This window comes from Sesamum indicum, linkage group LG13, assembly GCF_026168435.1.
Source record: "Sesamum indicum cultivar Baizhima isolate 11 linkage group LG13, ASM2616843v1, whole genome shotgun sequence".
NCBI lineage: Eukaryota > Viridiplantae > Streptophyta > Magnoliopsida > Lamiales > Pedaliaceae > Sesamum > Sesamum indicum.
Genome location: NC_142669.1, coordinates 12,885,485 through 12,910,186, shown reverse-complemented (window position 1 = coordinate 12,910,186; position 24,702 = coordinate 12,885,485). Strand labels below are relative to the sequence as shown.

The 24,702-nt window shown below is 34.8% G+C and overlaps 1 protein-coding gene across 1 annotated transcript; it reads left to right on the top strand.

Annotated features, from left to right (window-relative positions):
• The first annotated feature begins 2,611 nt into the window (after window positions 1-2,611).
• Window positions 2,612-23,143, top strand: LOC105175984 (serine protease SPPA, chloroplastic). Its single transcript, XM_011098635.3, has 13 exons — window positions 2,612-3,483; window positions 4,067-4,250; window positions 7,566-7,703; window positions 8,839-9,009; window positions 9,092-9,195; window positions 10,368-10,435; window positions 10,923-11,089; window positions 15,476-15,545; window positions 17,566-17,720; window positions 19,813-19,918; window positions 21,139-21,226; window positions 21,354-21,497; window positions 22,607-23,143. Exons 1-13 carry the CDS (start codon window positions 3,052-3,054, stop codon window positions 22,832-22,834), a joined length of 2,055 nt encoding a protein of 684 aa, XP_011096937.1. The 5' UTR covers window positions 2,612-3,051; the 3' UTR covers window positions 22,835-23,143.
• The last annotated feature ends 1,559 nt before the right edge of the window (window positions 23,144-24,702 follow it).

Genomic DNA, 24,702 nt, shown 5'->3' with positions numbered 1-24,702 from the left:
AACCTACCTTGGAACCCGGTGGGTCCAATAGCCTGTAAAGAGATGCAACTATGGGTTGTCCCGTCTTATATCGCCAAATAATGCAGTCTGTCTCATCATGAATTATTGGCAATGCATGCAAAATCGCCAAGCACTCAATGTCCATAATGAGTGTCCATACTGAGAGGCCAACGCCATTGCCCCTCCATAATAACACTGTTGAGCTTGTCCGCCATCCGAAGCCCAAGCAGACATGGACTCTGTGGGAATCTCTCAATAAGGGGACCAAGGTGATGCCATGGATTGTGCCACAGATAAAATAAATTCCCATCACCAATCTGATAGTCCACCATCGATCGAAGCAAGGGGCGTGACGAAGGAGTTTTCTCCAACCCCACGAACCCCCATTGTCTGTTACTGTCCATACAGATTTATCACGTAGCACCCGTTATATAACCATTCTACCCAGATTGATATTCTATCACATTGAATAACATCACACAGCTTCTTGCTCATCAAGGCACGGTTTAAAGTAGCAATGTCTCGTAGGCCCTGACCCCCTCCGACGCCAGCCTACAGACATCCCTCCATGCTACTTTAGCATATCCACTGGTCGTTGTGCCCTTCCATATAAAAGCTCTCAAACGTTTCTCAATCTCCCTTATAACACCTTTAGGTAGGATGAACGCAGAAACCTAATATATACTTAACTCCATAAGGACAGATTTAATAATCTATACCCTCCCAGCATACGATAATCTCATTCCTTCCCAACCTTTTATGCGGTGATCAATTTTCAATAATAAAGGCTGGCAGTCTGTTAACGATAACCTAGAGGAAGTCCCAAGTACCTCATCAGAAGGTGCCCTTCCTGGAAGCCGAGCATCACTAACAGCTGCTCCCGTATCCCCTGTGCAGATCGAGAGATGATAAGATGACTTTTATGCACATTAATCCGGAGACTTGACTAGGAGGTGAATAGGTCCAACCCCTGCTTAAAACCCCCTATAGAATCCATATTAGCTTTGCAGAGCAGCAACATATCATCTGCAAATCCAAGCTGAAATAATTGAGAAGGCTCACATTTCCAATAAAAAGAAAAACGCATATCCTGATCAATCATCTGTAGAAGAATCAAATGCAGAACCTCCATTACGAGAACGAATAGATATGGCGATAAAGGGTTCCCCTGCCGTAACCCTCTCGATCCCGTAAAGAAATTATGGGGTTTCCCATTCAGCCCAAACAATTACGGATTTGCAAGTTCAATTGGCTAGGCAAATATTTTTGACAATGAATAATGGTACATATCCTTCATAAATCAGATTATTTGTAATAAAAACATAGAAAACAACACAAATACCAATATGAATAAAAGTAGAAAGCATAAATTAGATCTCACAACTTGTTAGATTTAAGCATTCATCAAGTTTTCAACCGAAATGAGAGAACTAGCTAGACATGCTCATATAAGAATGCATGAAAAGCAAAATAGAAAAATATGATAAAAATGTAGAGAAATAGAGAGACGAGAATTCAAGGTCTGAATTATCAAGAGTTCAAAAGTTGTCTCTTAAAGTGAATTACATCACATATATATAGTAAGTAGATACCTAATTCTACTAGGATTAAAAGTTAGAATCCTAATTGAACTAAAAGACTAATTGAAATAAAATTATAATCATAGTTAAACTCCTCATTCATAAAAAAAGGTAGTCCAAGTAGCTTCAATTTCTTGTCAAAAATCGAGTTTGAGTCTTGTCCGAATTTCTATTTTGGTTATTTTCTTCATTTTTCATTTGTTTGTCCTAATGCCGCAAAATAATATTTAATTAGGAGCATTTTGATCACAAAATAGGTCAAAATATCACATGAAATAAGCACAAAATGAGATCCTATCACATGGACTCAATACCCATGTTGTCAAAATTGCGAACCGAGAATGTTCTTGCGGCAAGTGGACTCAATTTGGTATTCCTTGCAGTCACGCTCAAAAGATATGCGCTGCATACATGATTAATGCTGTATCAATAGTGAAGAATTATTATGATGTAATGACTTAGAGGAATATATATTCTACGTCATTTGAACCTATGGATTTCGAAAATTATTGGGATGTCCCAAAATTTGAGTTGGTCGACGACACTACTATTCGTATCTCTACACGCCCTAGTCAAAACCAAACATCACGTATTCACAATGAGATGGATTGAGCGCAAACGCATGAAAGGGAATAAGCCTAACAAAGAGATTCTTCTACATAGTCAAATGTACCGGTGCTGGGTAATTAATAATAATTGTATAGTTTATTGTATTTTTTATAATTATATAAAAAAGTATACACTATTACATCTATATACTTAATTGTATTTTTAAATTAATACAATTTTAATATATATTGTTAAAAATTAATTTTATATAATTAATTTATATAAAATCTAATTAAATAAAAATTAAAAAAAATAAAAAAGAGTCGTGGATTGGAACCACTGCTTGTGCAAATTTTTTTTAAAAAATATTTTTATATTCGACATCCGCGACGCGTTATAATTATATTATACAATTTCTTTATTTTTTTAATAATAAGAAAATAATTAACCCGCACAAAAAACCTCTCCCCTCACCAGAATTTCTCAGGCACACACAGACACAGAGAGTGGTCTAGAGACTTCATTTTTACTAACAATAAATTGAGGACCACTGTCTTTCTGGATGTGGCAGTAGCTGAAGAACGTATTGCCACATTAATGAAATCTTTATGCTGGAGATCTTTTTCATCATTTCTTTCTGCCATATAGTGTAGAAAGAAAAATTATGAACACACTGCTACTGCGCAGAAATTTCTGATATGTATTATTTGTTGTTAGTTTTTGAATTTGGTACAGCAGTTTAAGTTTTGACATTTTACCAGCGGTACTTCTGAAATGTCAATTAGGTTAAAAGATAAATGGTATGGAGCTCAATTCTGCACCATGTAATTCATATCCTTTGAGCTCTGCCATAATATCTTGCGCCAGCATTTAACAACTGAATTCTGGTTTCTGGGCCTCTCTCTCTCTCTTCTCTCCGGGAATGGCTCAGTTACTTCCTACGTCGCGCTTCACCTCAATCCACCAACACGCAACCCGTTCGACTAAATGCCCACCCCCTTTGTCAGTTTACTACTCGCTTATACCACTCCACTTGAAGAAGCCACATTCTTTCCTCCACAAGAACCGGAATTTTCCCAGGTTTTTGACCCGGGCTTTTGATACAGAGAGCGATGAAAAATTATCGGATGATTATCAGAAGATTGAAGGCGGAGGTGGGAGGGAGGGGGAGATGGTGGGTGATAATGGGAGCTCTTTTTCTGGATTTGATGATGACAAGTACCCGAGCGGGGAGTTTTTGTACAGGGAATATAATCTTTGGGAGAGTTTGGTTGTGAAGTTCAGGATGTTAGTTGCATGGCCTTGGGAGCGTGTCAAGAAGGGCAGCGTGCTTGTGATGAAAATTCGCGGAGAGGTGAATTATGCTTTCAATCTTTTGTTTTTCTGATGACGGTGGATTATTGTTGGATATTTGGTTATTATGTTGGGTGCTAAGATTGTTTGATACTCGTAATTCTTCTACAATTCATTGCTATTAGATATTCAATCTTTTGTTTTTCTGATGACGGTGGATTATTGTTGGATATTTGGTTATTGTGTTGGGTGATAAGATTGTTTGATACTCGTAATTCTTATACAATTCATTGCTATTAGATATCATTATATATATGAGATTTAATTTTCAAAGCATGTGCTGTTATGATGATCTGGCTTTTCATATCGTGCAATAATTTTGTGATGATCCATCAATTGTTGCAACATTTCAAGAAACTTTAATGAGGAGAAAAATTAAAAAATGCCCGTCAATTTTCTTGTTCTCGTTCAACTTTTTGATGCAGGTGGATTTGCTTAGTCTTAAAAGATTACAAGGCAGCCAATGGGTTGGGGATATGAAAATGCATTTTGTGTTATATTACAAACCTCAATATGTTGTTTCATATTTTTGTATAATATTATGTTATAAAACTGAAAATGTCTTCCTCGTGTTCTTTTGTCAGATATCTGATCAGCTGAAGAGCCGTTTCTCCTCAGGATTATCTTTACCTCAAATTTGTGAGAATTTTATAAAAGCAGCTTATGATCCTCGCATTTCGGGTATTTATCTCCACATAGAACCATTGAGTTGTGGATGGGGTAAAACTGAAGAAATTCGAAGGCACATTTTGGACTTCAAGAAATCAGGTATCGCCATATAATAATGAGGGCTTGTGCTCTGCTTGCATTGTGTTCTTTTGTTGTGTCCCTCAGAAATAAAGAAAACAGATTCAGATCCCTGATAGGGTTTGGCTAGAGAAACTCAGTGATGGGCGGGCTTGAAAATCTAAAATTGGCTCTATATTTCAAGTACTGCATGCATAAATCGATAGATGCTTGTATGCATGTGGCATTAGTTCATTAAAATGCACCTTCATTTACTTGTCCCTTCTTCCTTTGTCTCCTGCCATGTGTAATCACCAAAAGGTAACTATAAGGCTCATCGCAGAAGTGGCTGGTTACATATAAATTATCCATTAAATAAAACTAAAATTTTGTACCTAAAGTTGGTTAGCTATTGGTGAAAGTGGAAAAATGTTATTGTTTGACATTTATATTGTATTGCATCGAAGTTGTAAGATGGAGAAATGTCTACATCCTATTCTATATTTTTAATGGTGTTAGTAACTTGACAAATTAACAACTAATGGATGCGGAGAGGGGAATGCCATTGTTTCTTGGTCATCGTTACGATGTCCGTATCACTGTAAATTAATGATAAGTAATAACAGATGATTGCCAGCTTTTCTACATTGTTTTTGATATCTTCAAGTCTAATCAACTAGTTTTTTTGAGCACTCATGTGAGTTATTGCTCAAGGAATAATTAGGTAACGCAATAGTGTTTTTGCTTGAGTTTCTGTGAGGCAACAACAACCAAGTAAGTTAATTATTAAGATAAAAGAATATAGAGATCTACAATTTATGTGCATTACTTTCAATCATAAAGTACTGCTTCACATGGATGAACCCTCAGAGAAGCTATTTTTCGTTTATAGTTCAATTGATAACCTTACTTGGGTTGATATTTCTTTTTGTTTGCATGTGGGTTCAAATGTATTCTTGTTGGATGGAATTTGACTTTTGGAGCTCAAAATGTGTTAAATGTAGTTCCTCCTTTCTTTTTAACGTTTTTTTATATGTTGCATAAACGTCTTTCTGTGTGCTTAATTGCAAACTTAATTTTAAATGTTCCGTTCTTGTTTGTTTCTTTTGTTGTGGAAAATCATTATCTGGTTTTAGCGCCAAACTTGACACATTTGTTGCACTTACTATAGTGAATAATTCTATACCTAATGCTTAAACCACTAACCAGTCCAAGACTTATTCTGTGAAATCTGAGGTTCGGGAAAGACCATAACAACTTAGAGCAGATAGAATTGTGTACCAGAAGTAAGTTGGTGAGCTTTGGTTGATCTAATACATGCCAATTTATTGCAATTGGTTCTGCGGTGGGATGGCAAATCAATTCATTGGCTTCTGCATGAACATCATATGGAGGTTGTTTGTAGCATTTTATGGTACTTACACGTTGCCTTTTGGAAAGGAGTATAATTTTCAAAATTTTGTATGCACAAGCTCCAAAAACTGTAGACAGGCTGATCAAGAACTCAGCTAATGACCACAAAGTTCAAGTATTTTGGAATGTGTTGTAGCTATTTTACTTTTTAAGTACTTTTTGGTCTGTAATTTAAGAAGAGGAGAAATTTGTTGGACTGGAGAGCCAATAAAAAAATTGTTATAGCATGATTGAGTACAGAGGCAGAGGTTTGAGCTGTTTCTCATATTGTTTCTGAACTGTCTCTAAAATGTCTTGGAGGTCGTCTGGACCCAATTTGACGAGTCTTTAACATTGTATCGTGATAATAAAGAAATATCCAATGTTTCCCATGATCTAGAACATGATAGGTAGATTGCGGATTGAGGTGGATGGACTCTTGTCTAGCAGAAATTGGACCATAAGTTGATCTTCAGCCATTTTGATTTGACAAAAACTGCTTGCTGTAATTTAACCAGTAGAGTCTTATTTTCTGTAAATTCATTATGGATCCACTTCTATTGGAGAGGTAAATGAACATGGCGCAATAGCTGCAAGTTTAGGAATAACAATAGCAATAGCTGGTACAATCTGAATACAAGAAACAATATGGGAAAATCGAAATAATGGGATTTGTCTCGTACATCAAAGTCAAGTTCGAATTCCATGATTATTTTTCGGCTTAAGATTATTTTACAGCAAGTGGGTAATTGCGGGTTAATATGCTGGTCCGTAAAGTGCTAATTTCTGTGTAGGACTTTGTCCAATATAATTCTACCCAAGCTTATTTGATAAATAGAATTCAATCCAATATGCTTGCAAGTGGGTTATCTGATTCTTTTTGCTTAGTCCTTATATTATCTGAACTAATTATAAAGAGCTTGTCGGGGTTTAGATCTTTTTATTCTGAGTACTTCTACAATCGAGGATACTAACTTGTGGGATTAACTCTTATTTCTCTGTGTGACTTTGCTACATTATCAAGACGAGGAAATTAATTAAAAATAGTTTAAAAAAAGAGAAAATTGACTAAACACTGCATTTTGAAGAAGTTTCAAGATTTAGGCAGAACGGCGTCTGTGTTACATAACTTCTGCCTTTAAAATTATATTTGAAAAAAGAAAGAGTTCCTGGAAAACCAAAGAAAAAAGAAAACATAGAATTTTACAACAGCGCAGAACCACACTTTCAAAGCGCAGTCCTGCTCTGGGGGGTTTTTTATTTTATTTCGTCGGCAGCCAAGCGGCAGCATTGAAGCTTTGTTACTGCCATCGATGCAGCTTTGCAGCGCCAAAGCAGGGGAGGGCCCACCCACCCTCCTCCCCTCAATAATGATCATCCCCTAAATAATAGCCCTCCCCTCTCTTTCACATAACCACACCAATGCACAAAAGCCCTTTCCCCTCACCAAAATTTCTCAGGCATACACACAGGCACACAGAGTGGTCTAGAGACTTCATTTACTAACAATAAATTGAGGACCACTGTCTTTCTGGATGTGGCAGTAGCTGAAGAATGTATTGCCACATTAATGAAATCTTTATGCTGGAGATCTTTTTCATCATTTCTTTCTGCTGTATAGTGTAGAAAGAAAAATTATGAACACACTGCTACTGTGCAGAAATTTCTGATATGTATTATTTGTTGTTAGTTTTTGAATTTGGTACAGCAGTTTAAGTTTTGACATTTTACCAGTGTACTTCTGAAATATTGTGTCAAAACTCTGAAATTCTCTAATTTTGTAATTATATATAGTTCCTTAACTGGATAAAGCTGTTAAGAAGGCATTATGTTTTTAATCACATTTGCCATCTGAGGCTCCTATGATGGATCATGAAATTCCTTATATAGAAGTTGTTTCATCTACCCTTGTGGAATCTTTTCTGTCATAAAAGTTCATGCATGTATCTTTCTTCCAATATGCAGGCAAGTTCATTGTGGGCTATGTGCCAGCATGTGGAGAGAAAGAGTACTACATTGGTAGTGCTTGTGAAGAGCTTTATGCCCCAGCAAGTGCTTACTTTCAATTGTATGGACTCACTGTTCAGGCATCATTCCTTGGAGGTGAGTTGTTTCTGGTGGCTGCAGAAGGCTTATTCTTTAGTTAAACAAAGGACCCAGTACAGTATAGCCCTAACTTAATGCTGATGTAAGATGGTAAAAATGATGTGGATGCTACAAATATGCTCATTTCAACCAAATTTTCACTTTTGAAATTCGACTCTTTTTTTCTATTTAGATTTCAGTTTGTATATACTATAGGCACAGCTATGTTGGCTCATCAGAGACCATACAAGATGTTTCATAACCAGTAAAGAACTTTTAAATAGCCCAGTAATAAGCCCCTGCCCCCTGAACTAAGTGACTGAGGGTAAAAAAGTTACCTTTAGACTTACGAAAAAATTAAAAGATATAAATATGTAATTTACCAACTCCAAAATGAAAACCAGTTGCTTAGTTAATAAAAGAATGAGACAACCTCAAGTTAGCCATTTGATTTATGTGGAGGGCCAACCAAGTAAAATACTTTGTCATGCAACGGAACCCAAGTCACATACCAAGACTTAACCTGGTAGGTCATTGTCTTGCTTTGCTCACCACATCAATTGCGACGTTTATCTTATTCATGTTTGGTTGATGTTATGTCCCTTAGTTGGGCTTGGAGAAGTAGTTCCTACTTTCCAACTGTATGTTGTTCATTTCAGGCTCAAGTCGTAGGAACTTCTTTATCACTTCCTTTATTCCAAGCTGTTGCTTTCCTTATTATATCTGTACATGGCATAAAGTCAAATATATCCGGTTATGAATATGCATGAAGTTGTCAGTGCCTTGTTATTTAATCCATTATTAAGTTCTTCTTTTCTGCATCGTATGTGGCTCTGTACCGACATTCAGATATTTAAAAGACTGTTTTCAAAATTTTGGTAGCCCTCAGGTTGTAAGATTCAGCTAATAAACAACAGCTTTTGTCACTATTCAATGTAATGGTTTGGTTTTTTAATTTAATGAAATTATCCCTACCTCAAAACAGGAAAATGTACTTTCTCATTGTTTCTATACATAAAGCAGCTTACCAAATTGGTAAGAATTCAAATAGATAGAAAGACTGGTAACTTATAAGCATCTTAGGCTGCACTTATGCATATCCTTATAATCTCCTTTTAACTGCAGTGGAGTGGCGTCAACAATTGTTTTGTAGGTGTCCTGGAGAAAATTGGGGTTGAGCCACAGGTTCAACGGATTGGTAAATATAAGAGTGCTGGGGATCAACTTACGCGTAAAAACATATCTGACGAGAACCGGGAGATGCTAACAGCTTTGCTTGACAACATTTACGCAAACTGGGTAGAGAAAATTTCGCTTGAGAAAGGTAATTCTTGCAGTTAGTGGCTTGGTTTACGATTTACATTCAATAGATATCTGGTCATCTGATCTCTTATTTACATATGCAGGAAAGAAAAAAGAAGATATTGAAAATTTTATTGATGAAGGAGTTTATGAAGTTGAGAGATTGAAGGAAGATGGCTGGATAACTGATATAAAATATGATGATGAGGTGCGTGAGTTATATGTTTCTTACTTAAATTTTGCGACCTTTGTGGTGTGCGGGATGGTTCCTGGGTTTGGTACTCCTAACACAGAAACACTTAATTCAAAGGGGACATGGTGAAGCAGTGATTCTAAGTGATATCTCCTTTTATTGTATGGAAGACATGCAAAAGAATTTTGATTTCTGTTCTCTCAGATGCAGCATCTAACAGGATGCATTTAATTAGGCATCTAGTACTACCTGGGAAAAAACACTCTGACAACTTGTTGCTTAGCTAATTTGTGTAATTTGATATTTACATGCTTTATGATCAAACAATAATCTGAAAGCTTCACTAAATGGATACAGAGGACGTATGATATATGAAAAAGAGTGTTAGACTATAACAGTAGTCAGTGAAGGCAATAACTCAATAACATTAGGATTTGGCAGTTGAACACACATGGAAAATACGTAGTTCTTTTGCTGATCCTGCTGACATGACATAGTTATTGGTGCTAGGCTAGGCCTTAAAACTGGAACCAATTCTGTGAATTGGTCAATATGCTGTGTCCTGCATTTTCTTAGAAATAAACATACGAGACATTGTTGACATTTTTTTATAGATGGATACATGTCATATGCAATGTTGAAGAAAAAGTAAGCATATTTTGGTGAAGTTAGTAAACTTTTCTGTGTGTTTCAATAAGCATTATTTCTGAACTTGCAATAGACATTCAATTTTCTTGTGAGATGAATACCGAATCAATAATTTGGAAAAACAAGAGCCAAACCTATCCCTTTCTGACCGGCTCTTGTTCTACATAGGAGAAATACAATAGATCAATCCATTCCTCACTGAGTCACTCTCATACCTGATATTGTTCTAGAAAGGAATATAAGCAATCAATCTTTGCTGAGTCCCTCTCTCGTCTGGTCTTGTTCTTGAAAGGAAGTAAAATCAATCTATTTTCACTGAGTGTTGATTTGAAGAGTTGCCAGCTTCATAAAATTAGCTAGTTTTATGACTAAGGTAACTTAGATTACCGTTTGTTGTGTAATTTTTCATTACATGTGAATCATTTTGATTTCTGGGGGATTAGATTTGGGATCAGCAATGTCAACTTTTCATATCCTGAATCTCAGTTTCTCTTTGTTACTGATCATTCACATCTTTTTAGTAAGTTTCCATATTTCAGGTTATGTCACTGCTAAAAGAGCGTTTGGCAATTCCTAGTAGTAAAAATCTTCCAACAGTTGACTATAGGTATTTCTTTGTTGAATTTTATATTCATATCAGAATGCGACATGTATTTTTCAATTTTTTTTATGGTTTACCTATGGGTTTGGTATACTCTTCAGGCTGCCGTTGCAAAAGACAATGAGACTTTGCATCAATTGCATAATCGTGATGGTTAAAATATTTGTACCTTAATTTTCTGAAGTCCTTAACTCAGTTTCCCATAAACTATACTTAGAAGTTCTATACATAGTTAATAAAGTTGACCTTGATGATTAATCAGGAACTTTCTGTTTTGACCAACAGTCAGTGGTAAAATCTGTTTTTATTGGGAAGATAATATCTTTGCTACTCACCTAAGTTCAGATGCATTAGCAGTACAAGTGTTTGAAAAACTGTTCTTATCCCAGGAACAGGTCTTGGAATTGTTATAATATATGTAGGATGCAACTTCCCTTGTGTTTAAACGGATAATATTCTATGCTTATACTATATTCTTTCCTGACACATGTAGGAAATACAGCCGCGTTAAGAAATGGACTTTAGGCTTGACTGGATTTAGAGATCAAATAGCCATAATTAGAGCCTCTGGAAGCATCAGCCGTGTACGAGGTCCACTAAGTGCATCCAGCTCTGGGATCGTAGCTGAGCAATTCATTGAAAAGATTCGCAGTGTAAGAGGTACATGTATTTCCTATATATGTGAGAAAAAATGTTAATCTTATATTTGGTGTAAAGAGCATGCAAGCAGAAAGCTGACTCACCCTTGTACATCCTGCATGAGCACTACATAATACTCTATGTTATCTATGTTTTAAGTAAGGCTGCTCGAAACTTTAACATATAAAATTTGGTATCAGCAATTGCTTTTTTTTTTGGCAATCTAAGCATGTGTGTATATATATATTTTATCTTATAATTATAAGTTCTTATGTGTAAGAGTATGAATATTAATGATGTGGGGGGTTATTAAGAGAGTAAAATTTGGAAAAGAATTGAAATAAATAGGACAATTGCAGACTCGTTGGGACAAGTCTGAGCTCAGAGTTATTGAATGCTTACAATCTCTAAACAGAGAGAAAAACACTAGTACCCATTCCTTCTCTCATCAAATGGAAATTTGAACACGACTAATATACAAAAGTTTATATTTATTCATGCTTAATGATTGAAGTCTTTGAAAATAAATGTCCTTGTTCTTTGATTTTTATAGTGTGTGGATTTAAAATTTGCGAATGACTTTCCATTGATTTCTATTGTGAAGCCTCAATCAAGCTAGCAGATCTTTGTCTTCCAATAGAGTTTCTCAAGAAATATGAATATGAGGACAAATGAATATATCCAGAAATTGCATGGCTCTATTACCATTTAGTACCAGGAAATGATAACTAAGTGAAGATCAAATATAAGAAACATTGTTGGAACAAACATGAAATTGTTTGTGAGATAAAAGGCTTATTCCAAATTCTAGACAAAAAGGGTCAAGGGAGAATAACAATTGAAAGATATTAAACTAAGAATAAGAATATAAGAACTAAAATTGAGACTTACTCATTGAATTACTGGACTTGAAAAATTACAGAAGTTTTATAGAAATAAACAACGTATAGAGATGTCAACAATCAAAGACATTCTTGTTTTTGTTTACTAGAATATTGCAAACTTGCTAGATAGAGGGAAGTAATGAATTGGAAAAAGTTCATTTTTAATCTTGTGGCTAGAGGGGAGTTGCATTTTTACCCTTTTCTTTTGAAAGAATACATTTAATCCTATAATTTTAAAAATGTGATGGAGAAAAGCGTGTGTTCTTCATGCGTGAACGAGGCTGGTAAGTTGTGGATAAAATGTTTAACACATGCATTCTTATTTCATAATCCCAAATTTTCTATTTCCCATTTTTCTCACAAGCACTAATTTTTCACCCCAATCCATTGGAAGACCCAATATCTCTTCCTAATTCATCAATTGAGACCTAATTTGTCTCATTCATTCCTACCCAACCTCTAACCCATCCTGAAGATTTCCTTTTTGCAAAAATTAAGCAGTCTGAGATTACCCCATTAAGCGAAATACCAAATGTCTGAAAAATCTTGAAGTGCCTTTTTCAATTGTAACTGCAACATACTTGCTGAGCTGAGGAACTCTTGGAATTGCATCATTTTTATGTATTTATTTGAGGAGATTTAGGATTGATTCGAGAGAATAAGGCATTTTTGGAGTTGGATTGAAGAAATTAGGGATTGAGGGAACGGAGGCTTTTTGGGAATTAGGAGTTTTGTCTTCTATTCAAATGAGGAAGTATGTTTAAAGGTTTAATCCTCTTTCTTAGATAAAAAAAAGTATCCTTCTTGTTTTTTTCCCCCTCCGGCCACAATTCTTAGTCACCGACAAGTTTAGGAGTAAAAGTGAGTAAATGTGCTTTACATATCTAACGGCAGGGCTGAATTTGTTCACTAAGTAATTACGGACAAAGGTGTCAACATTATTAAACTTACCAATTAAATGTGATTTTTCAAAAGAAAAGATGACTAAAAGTGCAACATCTCTATAGTAACAAGATTAAAAATGAAATTTTGCGTAATGAATTGCTTAAAGTGGTGAAGTGTGTGTGAGAGTTGCTGAATGCAATCTCTCCCTCTTCCTCTTCTTTCAATTGCCTTTTATTTCTAGAAATTGAATGCATGGTGGGTGAAATTCCTTGTACGAGGTGATGGCAATAATGGGTTTAAATATGGACACAATAACCCACTAAGATGGGTGTGCAATTATAATTTTTGCCATTTTTCATTTTTTGTTGTTTTTCTGTGTCAGAAAATTACAAGAACAATTGTGAGTACTTCTAACAATCCATTTGCTGAAATTTAGTGTGGTAACTGCTTTTTTCCCTAATTTTTTCTTATTTCTGGACGCTTAGATTGAATATTCTCTTGTTTTTCACTTTGGTGGTCTTTCAAAAATTTTCCATTTTTTCCCAAGACTTTGGCCAATTTTTTGTAGCCAAATTTTGTTTTTCAATTTGAAATTTTTGCTGCTGAAAATTTGTTTCTTCTCCCAAGATGGTAGAGCATTGGCAGTATTCGGGATTTTGCTGGAGCTACTTTGGTATCATTTTGTCCTACCACTTGATGGGACATTCTTAACCATGGAGAAAATTTGAATATTTTCATTTTTAAGGCTTTGACTCGTGGTTTGACTTCTAGTATCCACGTGATATTGAATTGAATGTAAAATTTTGAGACATTGGGATTTTGGAGGATGTTGTCTTGGAGAAGAAGTGGTTTGCACATTTTTAAAGAACTGTTTTAAAGGATTCTTGTATTGCTTTTGTGGTTCACAGCCAAAATAAGGTCATAAACCAATTAGGAAACTTGATAAGTGAGATTTTAGTTCCAATTAAAAAATAGAAGGATTTGATATTTTTCTTATTTTGTTTACAAAGGAAGTGTTGCAATGTTTGATGTAATCATAATAAGAGACTAAATGGGAATATTTTTAAGAAGGACATGTTGGGATGCTTTGGATGGAGCTAATGGAATTGGTTTTCCCATGGGAGTGAACCTATTAGGTGTGTGCAATTTTTGGTTATGTGACCGAACTGAAAGTTCAATTTTTACTGAATATCAAACCAAAAATTTAGTTCGGTATTCGGATATTCTTTTAAAAAGTTTTGGTATTCGGTTCAGTTTCGATTTTTTTGTGCTGGTTAATCGAACCGATATGAATACCAAATTTTGAAATATATATTATATTATAACAGATATATATAATAAAAAAAATAATAGATAAATATTAAATACCTTAATATCTGTATTTATAAGAAAAAATAGTTATTTTATAGTTAATATATACTTAGTTGTTATAATTATTGCTTAATTTTTAAAAAAAAATTCTGTTAATTTGGTACAAAAACCGAACCGAAAAGCATTTCGGTTCGGTATTAATGGCGAACCGAAATTTTAATTAACCGAATTTTCGGTTCAATTTGGTTTGGTTATCCGAATTGAACACCCTTAAATCTATCACTTGTTTGGACAACTATTTGTGGTCGGATGAGACTTTTTGTGGCCTGGATAGAGACCGATAATATTCTCAAAGGTTTGGGGTTTTAGGAGTTTGAGGGCATAAAAGTGGAAGTTTTCTAGTGCATGTGGATGTTGAGTGGAGGGTATTCTAATTTGGGAACTTTAGTTGGTGGTTTTGCCAAAGGACTTACCTTTAGCTTTTGCCCTTCTAGTTCTTTGGACATCACGATAAAATCTCGAAGTAGAAAATTAGGATTATGGTTATGAGATTCCTATATATATTCTATATCAAAATTGACACATATAATACGGCATTAAGGCATGCATGCCATCTGGCAAAAGTTTGTTTTGAAATTAAATTTTTAATATTTTTGGTTAAAGCATCTTTTGCACCTCGACAATCACCTATTAAAAGAGGTTTCTTATTAAGTTAAAATTGAAATTTAGAAATGCATAGGGCAATAAATTATATTTCTTCTTTGTGAATAGGATGACTTTGTTTGGCTATGGTTTTTCACACTCCACACTAATAAAAAACTATAATTTGTTTTTCATCAATGATTTGACTATGAATGCTTGTGTATCCTATTTCACATGCACGTGTTTGAATTGTTTTAGATGTAGTGGATGACACATACTTATGCGAGGAATTGCTTTAATTTTCATCTTTAATTTTTTTCACTATTTTTGTACGGAGCTTGATCTAGGGAGTTGGAGGAGATTTTGATCTATATGTGGTCTATATTGTTTTGCCTTAAATTGGGATAAAAATCTGTAAATAATTTGGGCTGCCTGAGAGTCTTTTGAATTGTGTTTTGTCAATAATTTGGTCTGGAAAATTTTCTCCCAAGGTTAGTGACTTTTGTATTGGAATAATAGTTCCATGGTGAATTTGGTGTCCTAAGAACCTATTCCATCTTTTTTATTGATAAATTTGCTTTATCAGAAAAGAGCAAAAGGTTCCCTTCTTTGGTTCCTTAATCCTTTGTATTTGATTGCATACTTGTCTATTTATGTGATTTATATGCTATATGGTCCTTTTCAGAATCAAAAAGGTACAAAGCTGTTGTCCTCCGCATTGACAGTCCTGGAGGGGATGCCCTTGCTTCTGATTTGTAAGTCTTTTTTCTGTATTTGTGTTTTTCTTCTTGTAGTTATATACTTGTTTTGCCTAGTAGACTGAAATATGTAATAAAAGATATCGGTGTTCTAAAATATGTGAAATAGTACATAAAATAGTTTAATTTTAACTTAAGGTTACTCTAATTGGGCCTAACTTTGTTCCCTGCTGCTAGGAAGAACTCTGTTGCTACAACCACATTATGACTTACCCTTTTATTCAAAATTTTATATCACATATTCCATTGGTCTGATGGAATTCATAACCTCAAGCTGTGGTGAGGAGGATAAATATAAATACTAAGCATATACTTTGAGAAAGGAGCCATTGGAGAAAATTTTCTTACTTCTGTTACCTTGAGTATAAGATGGGCAATCATGCTCGGAAACTTCACAAGAATCACACCGTAATTACTTCTATTACATTGCTTAGAGAAGCAGGGACAAGTTCCTCTAGTAAATTTGGAACGGTTGTCCTATATGCATGTGTAACTACATCAAATATGAAAAAGGAAAAAGAGGGAATCAAAGTTTTCTTCAGGACTAGATTGTGCTCAACAGTAAGTAGACTTCTTAGATAAGGATGAACCAACGTCTAGTTAGTAAGTCCCTCCTCCCCCATGCTCTGGCTCTATGTGTCGTTCTCTCTGTTAGAAAATTATTAATGCTGCTATACATAAGAGAGGTTTTAAAATTGAAAAGCATCATAATGATTTCCAAAACATTTAGTTTAGAGGCCATCAGTGTGTTCACACAAGTATGAAAGCAAGGGTGCAGCTTGTAAAAGAAGAGCCAATAAATGCCAGACTTGTTTTCCAGAAAAAAGAAATGGCGGTGGAACCATACTCATGGTTACAACAACAAAGAGGATTTTGTGGTGGGTATTGAATCGATAAGCAATAAACCATTATCTCTGAGGTGCATTAGTCATTTAAATTATGTCCAAGTTGTCTTTTCTCGCTTGACGGAAAAGATATCCCAGATCATGAAGGGAGAAAATTTTTTGGACTTTGTGTAATTTACTTCAGTGAGGCACTTACCAAGCCTTCAAATGAGTTCCATGTTGTTTATAAGAATCTAGTTTCTTGATTATTTCTGGCAGCGCTATCCAGTTTGGTAGTTAGCATGATAGAATCCCTGATGAATACAGTAAACTAAAGTGAGCTTGTGAAATACATGGGAGTGAAATGTCTATTTATCACTGCTATGATGTGCAGTAGTAATTATTGGTTTTCATGGGGGGAAGGGATCAGGATATAAGTTGGGCCACAAAGTTTTGTCAATTACCAGTGTTCTTTTTTTATTCTTTTTGTTCCTAAATGAATTTTAGCTTGTAATTTCTCTTGGATGCTGTACTATAGTATCATTAGACCACACAAAGTAGAATAATCCTCTCTGACTGCTTAGGCAAGATGGAGAAGAGATGCTTCTTGAATCATTTTATCATTAGAAAAGATGATCTGTTAAAGAACTGAATATTGACTCTTCATATCAGAGATAAGTTCTGGTACTAGCAATAATTATCTTTACATGTGCTAGAACATAATGAAATGCACAAGCTTCTGAAACCTAGTATTCGCTATTGCTGTACTATAAAGGTTTGATTAGTGTGTATGAATGTTGACCACTGAGCATGAGAATGCCATTATTTTAAAATAAATAGTCTTTTTAGATATTGGCTATGAAATTTTTTGCAGAAGACTTTCTAAACTTGTCCCATATGGTTACATCACAGAAACCTTGGTGGTATTAATATAATTATCTCATATGTTTACTGAGTTCTAATGGAAATGAGAGGATTTGGTGTTCCTGTAGTACTAAATCACGCGATTCTAAAACGATGAATCCAGTTCTAGCAAATTGAATCGTTCTCTCATCAATTCACAAACCTAATGCTAAATATCTATTACAATTTTAAAACAATTTGAAGTGTATTGAGGAAAAATAGCAACCTATGTTCAACAGAATATGCTCGTTATCATTTCATTTACTATTGATGTTCTTGGGATTCAACAGAATGTGGAGAGAAATCAAACTTTTGGCTGCCTCAAAACCTGTTGTTGCATCAATGGCTGATGTTGCTGCTAGTGGAGGATATTACATGGCAATGGCTGCACAGACTATAGTTGCGGAAAACCTTACCCTTACTGGTTCGATTGGAGTTGTGACAGGTCATTCTTCCAACTCTTATCTATCAGTGGCAAGAAATAAGAAATTTTTTACTAAAGTTGTCCAGTAGTTGCATTCTTCAATGGGCTTCAGATATTCACGTTACATGTTTTGATTTTAGTTAAAGTAAGTGACAAGAAGTTGTTAATTGAGACACTCAAATTTGTAGAAGTCAAAAGAAACTGTGGGTATTTTTACAGTTGTAAGGCAACTTCGTCCATATAAATCAGAATTTGGATGAATAATATCTGTTTTAAGTTTCCTCGAAGAAACCACATCTCAAAAGATTAGGCACATCCATAAAAGTTTGCAGGTTTATCTTGACCTGCAATTTGCTTTTGCTTTATGAGATGGTCTTTATATTCAGACAGGGGCTAATACATTCATGCTCCTTGGGACCTTATCCTATAGTGCAATTACACTTTATGTCATTGAAGCGATTACACTTAGATTTCCTCTTAAAATTCTTTGTTTGCAATAGGACTCTTTTACCCTTAGGATTTATGACGGAAAATGTTGACGTTCACAAAAAGTTTTAAATGGACTTTCAATTTTGTTCATCACCCAACGATCCTTATATTTTGTTGACCAGAATACCCTCGTTAATGTTTTGAAACTTGGAGGTGTAAGTGTAATGCTTATATAGTTAAAACGGGGAGTAAATATAATAAAATACTAGTATGGAATATAACAGCTGGAGATGGAAAAAATTATCTATTTTTTTGTTTTTCATCTTTCTGTATAGAGAGTGACATTACAACCATTCTTGCATTTGTTACAAAAAGCTGTCTTGTTCAAACACTTCTGGTATAGTTGGATTGAAATATAAAAAAAGAAATATTTACATTTATATGAAAAGAAAAACAAACGCGATGATGCTAAAATGATAATAAATCCCAAAAGGTGGTTGTTGTGCTGCCATACAAGTTATTGATACGAAATCTAATGAAATTAGTGAAAACTATGCTACGGTGACTCAAAAGTAAGTATTTAATATAGTAATCGTTGTAGGAACAAATCCATTGGTTGTCTCAGTCATTGTTTTAAATGGCGCGTCATGGCGCATGCGGCAAAAGGCAAGAGCCCATTGCCATTTTTTGAAATGGCGCTTGGCTTTTGCTTGACGCGGCTATAGTGTGCTCTAAGGCGCCTGCTGAAGTTAAGGCTAGGCTGGGCTTTTTATAAAATGAAAAAAAAAAACTGACAAAAAACCCCTAATCTGCGACATTTTTCTTCCCCCTCTTCATTTAATGTCGTCTTCTTTCTTTCTGATACTATGGCCTTTTTTTCTATCCTCTTCTTCTTGTCCTTTCTTCTTTCTTTTCTATCAAAGCTTTCTTCTTTCTTTTCTATCAAAGGCTACGGTTCCACCTCTTATTTGGCATTCAATTAATTTCTATGTCCAAAACACAATATATGTTATTGTTATTTAATGAATACACAATTTCATAATTAATAACAATATACTACATCCATCATCACTTCAAAATATGATGAGACACCCCTATTTGTAAGAACATTAAGAAAACACCTCCTTAGCACATTAGAAATATTATAAAAGACACCCCGTATTACTATACTGCCAAATCACATCATATTTAATTGAACGTATATATTAATTGTGTACATACTGGATAAGTATGAGGATATTAATAAAGCTTAGAAGGCATACATTCTACCTATTCATTTTAAAAGTTTGAAGATTTCCTAATCAATTTTTTTAAGCATTTTCTCAAAACATTGAGAAAAGAAACCTATAAAGATATTGCTTGAACTATAAAACATGATGAATTCATTCATCAGAAAACATAGACATTACAAATACAGCCATTAACAAATTTATTCCATTATCTTCTGTAAGTCAAGAGTAAAATGAAAATTTCACCACTTTAGGGTTTACAATGGAGCATTTCCGGGGGGACTCTAGGTGCACTTTCAAAGTTTTCATACAATAGATATCTGATTGTGTTGTGAAAGTAAAGTTAGGTGTATTGATATTTATGCTACTTTGCTACTGGGGAAGTTTGATTTGGATAGATTTTATGAAAACATTGATGATAAAGTTTATTGATATTTTTGCTATTTTGCCCCTAGGAAAGTTCAATTTGGAAAAACTTTATGAAAGGATTGGCTTCAATAAGGAGATTATATCAAGGGGACGATATGCAGAACTTACTGCAGCTGAACAACGACCTTTCAGGTATGTTAAATTTTGTGTTGCAAAGGAGATATGAACTTGCATTTGATATATAGAAGGGTTCAATTTTGCAACTGGGCGTCAAGTTGGTGAAGTTATGGACTGGCTTCTACCATAATTATTGTCATCTTATTCCCCTCTTCTTGTCAGCACATTGCGACCTTTATACATCGCTGTTGCAGTTAAAATTACTCTACACAAGGGCATAAATCTTTTGATATTTCTAGGCTTTTACATACATAAAGTGAGGTAAAATGTTGTACGTTATGAGCGTTTTTGGGGTTTTGCATACGTAAAGTGAGGTGTGTTGTATGTTATGAGTGTTCTGACAGGAAGTAATGCATTGGGAAACTCTGTAACATAATAACATGGCTTAAAGTATCGGTCAAGATGATATCCTTTGATACATACTCAAATTGGTCCTTGTCTATTGTGGGATACCAGGTGATACCTATTATTTTTTGAGTTTATATGTATTATCAATGATGTCCTAATATTAGATTATATTACCGATAAATTAATTTATCGTCAATATCACGATATTCTCAGCGATATTATGTGGTAACATTAGATTGTCGCATGTATTATATATTTCCCAAAGACTCTTTGAAATATGATTTTTTAACGTATTATTATATGTATACAGAATATTTTCATATTAGTATTACTCAAATTATTTTTTATTACGAATGCAAGTGTAACGATAATGTTTATTTAATTCTGTTCAAAGAATTTTTAACATATATTTATGACTAGTAATTTATGTTATAATTTTATTCATTTTCTAGAATTTTTTGACATCCTATAATACATTTTTTTCTTATCTCTTGATAATATGCTGATACACTCCATCCGATGTGGACGACCCCTACCGATTCTGTTGCCAATACTACAACCTTGATCTATGGTAGCTGAAGTGGCCAGTGGAACAATGGAGGTTTTAAAATCTCTGGTATTAAAACTCAGAGATAAAAGAACTCCTTTTCACCTCATGTCACCACTTCTATTTTATCTGGTGTAAACTGTTGAAACTCAGAGATAAAAGGACTCCTTTTCACCTCTGGAGTTTTAAACAAAGGGAAGAAAATGCAAGACCTAGAGTGCCATTTATTTGTATACCAATTTATAGAGTTATTCATCTCTGTTTTTCCGTTTGATTTATGCTTATTATGGGTCCTTTTGCAGACAGATTACTTACGGACTATGGTTTTTTGTTATATAAGGGCTGATGAAGCAGAACTCTTTGCAAAGTCAGCACAGAGTGCATATAGAAGTTTCCGGGACAAGGCAGCCTCTTCAAGATCAATGACTGTATGGCATTCAGTAACATATACATCCCCTTGCCAGGAGCCAACATTTGCTGAAAGGAAAATTAATATCATAGGATGCTATAAATTATATTACCAAGTCCCTTATATTCAAGTAAATCATGTTTTAGGTAGACAAGATGGAGGAGGTTGCTCAAGGAAGAGTTTGGACTGGCAATGATGCAGCTGCACGAGGTCTAGTTGATGCTGTTGGTGGACTATCTCGAGCTGTGGCAATAGCAAAACAGAAGGCTAATTTACCATTGGACAAACAGGTTACTTTGAATAATATTCTATTGATTCTTGGCATATGAATCATTAATGTTCTTGTGCATTTATAGAATATCTACAAGAAAGGATGGTTTTCCTTTTCAAAATGAGCCTAGAGGAACCATAAAGTAGATCAAAATGCATCGGTAAACTTTTCTGGGGAGACAAATTAAAATCAGGTGTAGGGTGTTCTGAGATAGAATAACAATAATACTACAAGATGCCTATAATATTTACAAGATTTTTATTTCTCAGATGCTATTGGGGTTGACTGTTCGAAACTAAAGTCATTAATGTGGTTATTAGTTCTTACTTCATGATTGCTTAAACAATTTGCATAGGGCATAAATTGTTTGAGTTTAAACTTTTTTTTCTAAACTCAAATGCTTTTAATTCTTTTTGATTTGCATTCATGCATAAATCTTAAAGAGTTAGTTGAGATCATTTGGTATTTTTGTATAAACATTCACGACCTCAGGCCAATGAAACCCTCACTTTCATGGTTATTGTAGTGTTTTTTTTTTCAGTTATTGTGGATAAAACTCGTACTAGGAAAGGATTGTCTGTTGTTGTACACATGTGGCTATTGTCAAGTTGTGATAATATCCAATCCAGGCCCATAATGATGATATAATATTCAAGCCCAAATCCGAACCAAATAGCTCTATAGAAACCCCAACTCCGGCCTAAACCCAACAAAATAAATATTTTAGGTATGGTAAGGGGTCTACTCAAATCACCCTATACCCCAAATCTTTTCATTATAATCATTAAAAATTATTTGTAAATACAGAACATTATTTACCTGGTGATGAACTTCGAAAAACAAATGGTGGGATTGGGTGGAGTCTGGATCCATCAAATTGATAATGGGTAAGTTGTGGATATGAGCATGGTCAGGGTATTACCCGCCTATTGACAACTCTAGTTGTGGCTTGCCATAGGATATTTATAGTGCATTGAGATTTCATTACAATGCAGGTTGTAATGTGAAATCATGCATTTACTGTTGGATCTCATGTGAACATGAATCATACTCAATCTCCAATACATGGTACTCCCCCTTTCTCCATGAGTTCGTGTTTTGGCATTTCTAACGAGTCCTAAACTTCAGGTCACCCTGGTTGAGCTGTCAAGACCTTCTACTTCTCTTCCTGAAATCTTGGGCTTAGGTAGCACTCTTGTTGAAGCAGACAAAGCATTTAAAGAGTTGCTACAGGTCATGGCATCATCTGATGTAGTTCAAGCCCGTATGGATGGAATCATGATGGAACAATTAGATGGAGCTTCATATGCCAACTTTATCTTCAGACTGATAAAAGATTACCTAAGATCTCTCTAGTTTTTACAAAATTCTTCCTTATTTTCGTAGTCAATCAAAGCAAAAGCAAGTTGGTATGCATCATCTGAAAGCGGATTGGCCATGTAAATTCAGCCTGAATACAAATGCATGTTATCCGTGGTACACAGCAGAGTTTGCTAGGTAATGTTCTAACTTCCAGAGCTATTTTGTACTCTGCTGCTAGGATAAAGAGCACAGCTCAGCAATTGAAGTCTTTGAGCTTGCCATATTGTAGTGCATCTAGAACTTGTTCATGTGAATAGTGGGTGTTTTCCCTTTATTTATATAACAGATCTGTATTGTTACCAAGCCTCGAACGTGAGAAATCTAGAGTTAAGAACTACTCCTGCATTGTGGGCATACTATTTGAGGCAGGATTCTTGTGAACTTTGTAAAAAGTGATGTTAGGTAACCAATGTTTTGTTCATGTAAACACTAAATAATGGCCCAATAATAGGAGGCATCACACCAGAAAGACGAAGATAGAGACATTCTTTCTGATAATCTGTGCTTGTTACTATTAATGATGCTTTTAATCACTGGGGATATATTTTTCCAAGTGAGGTACTTTTTCCTTGATAGATTGTTTACGGAAACTTACTACATAGAGCATTTGTCTTGATACAAGTATGTCTTTCAAGTAGTATAATTGTGGCAACTACATAAAATATATTGAATCAATATGCCAATCACCAGAGTGATGGATGGCTGATGCTGGGCTAGTTGTTGGAATTTGTTGATCTTTTTTGTGAATGATCTTTCATCTATATTTTATTCAAAAGGGTGGGAGGTCTTTGGTTTTTCACCTTTTCTGGTATGCTATTTTGTATTTTTAATATTTAATTTAGTTTTCGTATTTTGTTATTTAACTCCTCTCTCTCTCTTGTTATAAAATATGGTCCATGACTTATTTAGTAGACCCAGCCTAAAACCTCCCAAAACCATTCACTGGATGGCTTTGCCCATATCTACCGCTTTGGCCCATTCCTTTATCTCAGCTCACTTGACCTACTCGGCTCATTATTTGACCCGACTCCTCTTATATAGTTATCCTCCCATTTAGTAGGTGAAAACCCTAACCCTAATTCTCCTCGTCTCCTCGTCTCTTTCGCCCTTTCTCTCTCTGATCTCCTCTTAGTTTCTTGCTCCGCTATCTCCCTCTCTCTCCCACATCAATGTTTTCCTCCTTATTTAAGCAGCCAGTTTTTCTAGTGGAAAACAACCGAACAAAAACTCTCTTCCTCCTACATTTGTTCTTTGTGACTAGCCTTTCCCAAGTGGAAGTTATGATCCTTTGTGGATAAGGGCTTGGTGGTGTGTTTTGGGTGTAGCAACCATGAGTGATTGACGGCTTTGGTGGCTATGGGCTTCTCTCTACTGGATGTGGGCCCTGAGCCAAACACTCTTTACTATTCTTATTTTTCTTTTACTGTATTTATTAGATCTATAATTATTCGTAATATTTGTTAATATTTTTGTATTATTGGTTTGTATAAGGATTCCGTAACCTACGGTTTAATGTAATAGTTGTTAGGGTTTTGTAATCTTGGGTTCACTGCTGGTGGATTCTTCCAAGAGTGGTATCAAAGCCATAAGGCTCTTTCTCTCCGGTGCCGATAAGATCGCCTTCATCTTGTGTTAAATGCTGAAAATTTTGAACTTAGTACTTATGAAGAAACTTTACAATATGCTAATTCGAAACACTGGATGCAAGCCATGAATGAAGAAATGAAATATTTGCATGCTAATAAAAATTGAGTTCTTATTATTTTGTTATTGATTGCAAATGGATTTTCAAAATTAAAAACAAGAAAATGATTCAAAACATTTTAAAGCAAAGTTAGTGGTAAAAGGCATTACTCAAAAAG